General features: G+C 35.0%; 1 protein-coding gene across 1 annotated transcript; it reads right to left on the reverse strand.

Moving 5' to 3' along the window:
- Positions 1-3,936: 3,936 nt before the first annotated feature.
- On the reverse strand, positions 3,937-6,658 carry LOC127797998 (xyloglucan galactosyltransferase MUR3-like). Its single transcript, XM_052331263.1, is given in 3 exon segments — positions 3,937-5,378; positions 5,381-6,232; positions 6,322-6,658. Coding segments are annotated over 2 exon segments (1,815 nt in total). The 5' UTR covers positions 6,054-6,232; positions 6,322-6,658; the 3' UTR covers positions 3,937-4,236.
- Between the last annotated feature and the right edge of the window lie 204 nt (positions 6,659-6,862).

A 6,862-nucleotide genomic window follows, 5' to 3' on the forward strand; every position in this document is an offset into this window, starting at 1 on the left:
ATTGATTGAGGGATTGATTGATGAGATGATATGATATAAAATATTTATTTTTGATTAATTAATAGTATTGAAAAACCCTTGCAAATTTAATACAAATTTTAGAGACAAAAAATAGTTTGGTAGATTAATTTTTGGAGGGAAAAAATATTTGTAAACTATTATAATTTATTTAATATATTATATAAAAAAAGATATGATTTTATGCAAATGGACGATTTTTTATAACTTAATTAATAGTTTAAGTTGTCTATTTATATTTATTAAAAATAATATTTATTTTTGATTGATTGAGGGATTAATTGATGAGAATATATGACATAAAATATTTATTTTTAATTAATTAATAGCATTGAAAAACTCATGTAAATTTAAAGCAAATTTTAGAAGCAACTTTTTTGGAGGAAAACTATATGTAGGAAGTCTATTACTTTATATATCAAGATAACTATAAGAATTTAAAATATTAATTATTAATTATCTAATTAATAATGATAGTGAATAATTAATGTAATTGCATAGAAGTTGCGAGTTGATTATTCCAAAATGTGTGACTATTTAGAAATTTGAAGGTCACATTGAAAACTAAATGATGTCTCATTTTAATAATAGTATAAATTTAAAATATTAATTGTCTGATTATTTCAGTTGATTAATAATGATAATGAATAACTAATGTAATTGCATAGAAGTTACATCTAACTAATTAGTGATTATTCCAAAAAAAATTGCGTATTCCTTTTAAATGAAATGTTATTCTAAATAATAATAATAGAAAATTTAAATATTAATTTATTTCTTGAAAAAGAAAAAAATTAAACCAATAAAAAAATAAAAGAGCAAAAAAAAAAAAAACGTGAAACTACTAGACGTGAGAGTTATGGCTGTGTTTACTTTTCTAGTGCTTTAAGTTCATATGGAGCATACTTTTGTTATGTTTTTATTTTAATAACAATAGAAATTTAAAATATTAATTATTTGATTAATAATGAGAGTGAATAATTAATTTAATTACATAGAAACTATAATTAAATTAATTTTATTTGATTATCCCAAAATGTGTGACTGTTAGGAGTGTGAATGTCATATTAAAAACTAAATGATGTCTCATTTTAATAAGAGCATAAATTTAAAATATTAATTATCTAATTATTTTAACTGATTAATAATAATAGTGAATAATTAATATAATAGCATAGAAATTGTCATTACATTAATTATTATTCCAGTTAATTAGTGATTAACTCAAAAAAATTGTGTATACCTTTTAAATATTAATTAAAAAAATAGAAACTAATTTTAGACGAGAAAATTTTGTGCAACTACTCTTCTATTTTAATATATATTAAGATGTCTATATTTAAATAAAAAAATTTTATCCAATAAGCTAACAGATTAAGTTTAAGTTGAGTCTTAAAAATCACAACTTGTTAATGACCTAACCCGAAGTTGACCTATTTACTTATTTTGACACCTTTACATGAAAGCTTAAGAATGCCCTTAAAAAGAAATATCCTTCCTTGTTGGAGGAAATGAAGGTAGAGTACTAAGACTTACTGTACCCTTCCAAAATGTTGTGGTTTTGACTGAATGATAGTTCATTTATATATTGGATGTTACAAGTAAAAGTTAAGAAAGACTTGGAGATCAATTTTTTTTTTTTTTTTTTGAGAGAGTTAGTTGTAACTCTCCAAATTATTTTTAGAATATTAAAAAAATAAATTTGAATTCAATTTAAAGAATAATAATTTATTTGATCAAATGAATGGATCAAATAGTTTAAATATATATACACACAATATGTATATATATATATATTAATAAAGGCTGAAATATATATAATTAAAAATAAAACAAAATAAAAAAGAAGAGTGGGAGCCCAGCGAGCTGGCGACCCGGCCCAAGCGTGAGTTCCCTTTCCGTGAAAAGGGCAGCACGTCTTCTTGTTTTTTCTGGTTTTGGAGGGACAGCAACAAGAGGCTGCTGCCTCCCTTGACATTTATGCTAAGAATTTTCTAAAAATTTTAAGTCCCTTTTTCTTTTAAATTCAGTATTTTGAAAAGAATAAAAAAAAAAATTGACTTTTTGATACAAATTATGAATTAAACTAGATTTGTAAAAATAAATACACATACAAAGATTTCACCTTGATAAACTAAACCGAATTATAAAGAGTTTAGATAGAAAAACAATACCATTAGATATAAACCCCCCTTAAACGTCACAGGAGATAATAATTTTTAATGAATTTAGAGAAAATAAATAATAATAAAAATAAAAGATTAAGCAAAGAAAAACGTTTTTAAAATAAATTCTTAAAGAGAAAAGAGTATTTCACTACCTACTACAATATTGTAAACATAAGAAAAATAAGAAGAAGAAGAAGAAGAAGAAGAAGCAAAAGTAAGAACAGCTGGCTTACAATCAAAACAAGCTGCAAATAACTAGAAATTTCCAGCTACCACACACACACACACAGAGATCAGATCATAGCCAGTTCTAACATTCAGAAAAGAAAATAATCAACTCATCAATCACCCTCTTTTTAATCTTCCTAAAATGCTATTTAAGACTAATTGTGATCATTAGTAATTATTTATCAACAACCATCTTCGCAAAAGTACACACACACACACACACACACACACACATATATATATATATCTGAGAAGTCACATCATTGCTCACTCTCATCAATTGCCTCGCTTTCATTCTGAGTTCGGCAGTGGATGGATCACCTTTGCAACTCTCTCACATACATACGGGGGATCGAACGGTTCAACCAAACATCCAATCGACCATCACTTCAACTAGAAGCAACAGAGTCCATATATGTAAGATTTTAAAGCGTACATTTCTTACATCATTTTTTAGATTTTAGCTAAATTAATTGCATCAATCACTCTTTATGTTCTGACAAATATCACCACTTATCCCCCTGACTTTTTAATAAATTATGCAACAGATAACCCCTTCATATTGGAAAACAACTAGTATTTTTTTTTAAAAAAAAAATTCCAAAATATCCTTCCCTCCTTTCTCACCACTCTTTTTGATAAAAACAAAAATAAAATAAATAATTACTATTTAGCAAAGGCAGCCGACAAACATACTGCTGGTTTACCCAGCAATCTAAGTGATGACTGCCAGTCCATCATCCCTGATTAGAAGCATCTACTTTCCTTCGAAAGAAACCTAGATCTGGTGCAAAAGTTTCATGTGTGTGTTAGGGGGAGGAAGGAGTCCCATCGGTGGTAAGGTTTCTAACGAGAGAATAAGACACAAAGAAGGCAGAGAAACAGAGATTTATACATATAGAAAGAGAGAAGAGGGAAAGGAAGAGACGTAGGGCTAAATTATTTCATCACCTCGATCGCTTTCTACACCATCGACACCTTGTGCAAACCATCTTCGGTGGCCACATTGCGAAGCCCCAATCACTATGGTTTGGCTTTCCCTAAATCATGGAGAGAGAAGGTGGGTTTGCATTGTTCTGCATCGATTGGTCGCCATCGATTAGAGATTCCATAAAAACCAAAAAACGCTAATTGATCATGATAAGGGGTTTGTCCAAAACCCCTCATCGCGATTGCTGACAGCCTAATAGAGAGGGGAGGGAAGAAAAGGGAGAAGAAGAGAGAAAAAGAAAGGAAAAAGAGAGAAAATGAAAGAGCATGGCAGACCGTGACAGTCGTCGATGGCTGCAAATGGGAAAGAAAGAAAGAGAGAGAGAGGAGGGGTAAAATAGTCAATTCAAGCTCTTTCTCTTGGTGCAAAGAAGACGGTGTCAATGCCCAAGTAGGATTTGTGTCAAGCCTCAAATTTTACAGAAGAAGAAGAAAAAGAAGAAGAAGAAGAAGAAGAAGAAATAGTAGCAGTAGTTTTTGGAAAGATGGATGACAAAGGCTCAATATTGTTCTCATTGATCCAGACCAGATAGATAAAAATGTAACCTCACAACATTTATACATCAAACATAGCGCAAAGAATCATTACAGAAAGTTCAAAAAGAAGGAACAATTACCTATCAAGATGGAAGTGGGGTAAAAACATATATTTGTATGCATTTTAAGCTTAGACAACAGTGAGGATTAACGAAGTGGAGTAAAGCAATTCCCTAATGACCTCATACCAGCACTTTACCTTGACTCAAACTCAAAGGCACCGCAGCCGGTTCCGAGTTCAAGTACATGTTTGCCGAGTATTAGAACTTTGGTCAACAAAATTATTGAGTCCAAGTCATGAATGTTCTCTTTGCTCGCTCTTCCAAGAATTTTTTGCTGCTTCTGCCGATGAATCACTGGACTCACCATTGCCGCCTTTTGGTTTTGAGAAGAAAGGATCCCATTCATGAGCACCCGCATATTGCGCTTCCCCTAACAAATCATATTTCCAACTGAGCTCCTCAATAAAATTATCATCTGCACGACCATCAATAATGCCTCTCCTCAACCTCGTAACTTTGTCAATAACTGCTTGAACAGCAACATCAAAAGCATCTTTAAGAGTCTCTAGTTTAGAGCGAGGATCTGCATATATAAGCTGAGGGATGAGACTTATAACCTCCTCCCTCATTATCTTCACCTGCTCAGGAGAAATTTCATTGAGCCTTTCCTCTATACTAACATTCCTCTTTCGAAGATCATCCTCTGGAATGAATACTGAATATTTTGAATAGTTCTTTGGAAGATGCCAAGTATATTGGGTATATGCTGAACCTGGATGGAAGAACACGGGTATGCAGCCAGCTAACATTGAATCAAAGGCAGATCTTCGTGTGTATGAATCACCTTGAGGCTGTAAGCAGAAAAGAGAGCTCTGGAACATCTTCATTATACTGCTTGGCGAATGACACTTACTCTCCCCAAAATCACATTCCAGCAGTTTGCATACCCTTGACTTCTTGCATTGGTCAATGATCTGCCCCCGAATTGATTTGGGGTTGCCAGGACGTGGGGCACCAGCAAAAGAGAAGAGCCACTTCCGCTCCAATTTCCTCATTCTGTCCTGCCAAATGAACACATCAGAATCTTTTGCTGGATGGAAGTAAGTAGGGTATGGGATGCCAAAATCATTTGCGTTCCATGGGCTTGATTCAACCACCAGCATGGACATATTTTTTGCAGCTGGTAAGAAGAGAAGCTTGTTACCCCAGTCAGAATTTGCATCACTCAGTCGTCTAAAGTCCCAGGTAATCCTTCCAGCAACGAGAAAATGATCTTTTCCTCCCATAATGTTCCACTCTGGCCTCTTCATCAGCCAATCAACCAAATCAAGAGAAGCAGCATCCCTAACAGAAATATTATACCCCCAAAGATATCGCGCAATATCTAATCCAGCATAGAAGGGTACAAAAATAGCAGCAGCTAGAGAAGAGTCCGTGTCAAGCACTCATACTGCTTCATTCGGTTATTGAATATCACATCAACTGCAAACTGATTGGTTGCATACCACCCTGTATTGGAGAAAACTCCTTCGACATTTTCAAGTGGGGGACCAAGTCCGGAGTTAGTAGTGAACCTACACATGTTTGTCCAAAGACTTAAACTCCTACATTCCTTGAGCATATCTTTATTAAATCTGGGAGGAAGGTCATGCACATATATGTACCTGCCCCCACATGGATCGCTCTTGTTCTCTACGGTTCTTAATGCCCTCATAAATGGGAAAGCCTCCTTATGTGAAGTATCAGTTTCTGGATTCCTGGCAATAGCTGGTTGCACATTGTCGGAATGATTTGTAGGAGGTAGATGGACATTCCTAGTCCTATAACTAGTATTTTGGGTATTGCTAGGACGAGTAACTGGTATGGATTGGGCTTCAGTAGTGTGGACAGAGACAGGGGTATTAGTAGATTCGTAGATGACAGAAATGGGATTCAACTGAGCTTGATCATCAACCGTACTGCTACCTCCAAGGATAACAAAGTGGAAATACAACAACAAGAACCATAAGAAAGCCGACAAGGAAGCCAACAAACAAAGCCGGGACTGTTGATTCTTGGAAGCCCCTTTCTCCATTTGCTGAACAGAAGTCGGCGAGCGACGTCTCATCATTCACAGAGACAACAAACACTCAACTCCCTCCCCGCACCAAACAACATTATGCCCAAACAGGACCCCGAATTCCTACTTGTACGAGTCAACGCTACAAAGACCTCCACACTACTACCGCCGAAACCCTAAATCAATTTCCTCAGATCTCGCAAAACCCTAACCCCAAATTCGACTCCGATCTGGTAACACAACAAATATGGCAATATCTCATAATCGAATAATTAGGAAAGAAAACAGATAAATGGAGCAGAAAATAGTTTTGACATACGAGCTCATTAGCAGCACAAATCGCGAGAAATCAACCGAAATTGATAGGAACTGCAACAGATCCTGAACAACCAACTTTGAAACAGATTGAAGTCAGATGAGTAAACCAAGTAAACTGCAAAAAACTGGAGGAAAATTAGTGCAAAGACGATCGCTTAAATTTGATTTAGAGAGAGAGAGAGAGAGAGAGAGAGAGAAGGTGTGGGAGAGGAGGTAGGGAGGAGAGCTTCGGGTTTAATTAATAGATAGGGCCGTTCCCAGCAACAATGTTAGAAAGAAGGGACCTTGCAGAAGATGCCAGTATGTATAGGTGAGGTGAGCGGTGACAGCGGGGCGTAGGGTTAGCGCGGTGCGCCGGGGCGAATGTCGGTGCTCGGTAGCCCGCTGGATTTTGGGACACGTGGCCACGGGGTGGTGACGTCACTCTTCCTGAAATCACGTACTCGGAAAAAAAAAAAAGTTCGGAGTGGCACACGTCGCGCCTCTCCATTGTTCAATCAGCTACATGCATGATGTGCTCGTCATCATCGTTGAATTCATCA

The sequence above is a fragment of the Diospyros lotus genome, chromosome 3 (genome assembly GCF_014633365.1).
Source record: "Diospyros lotus cultivar Yz01 chromosome 3, ASM1463336v1, whole genome shotgun sequence".
NCBI classification, from domain to species: Eukaryota; Viridiplantae; Streptophyta; class Magnoliopsida; order Ericales; family Ebenaceae; genus Diospyros; species Diospyros lotus.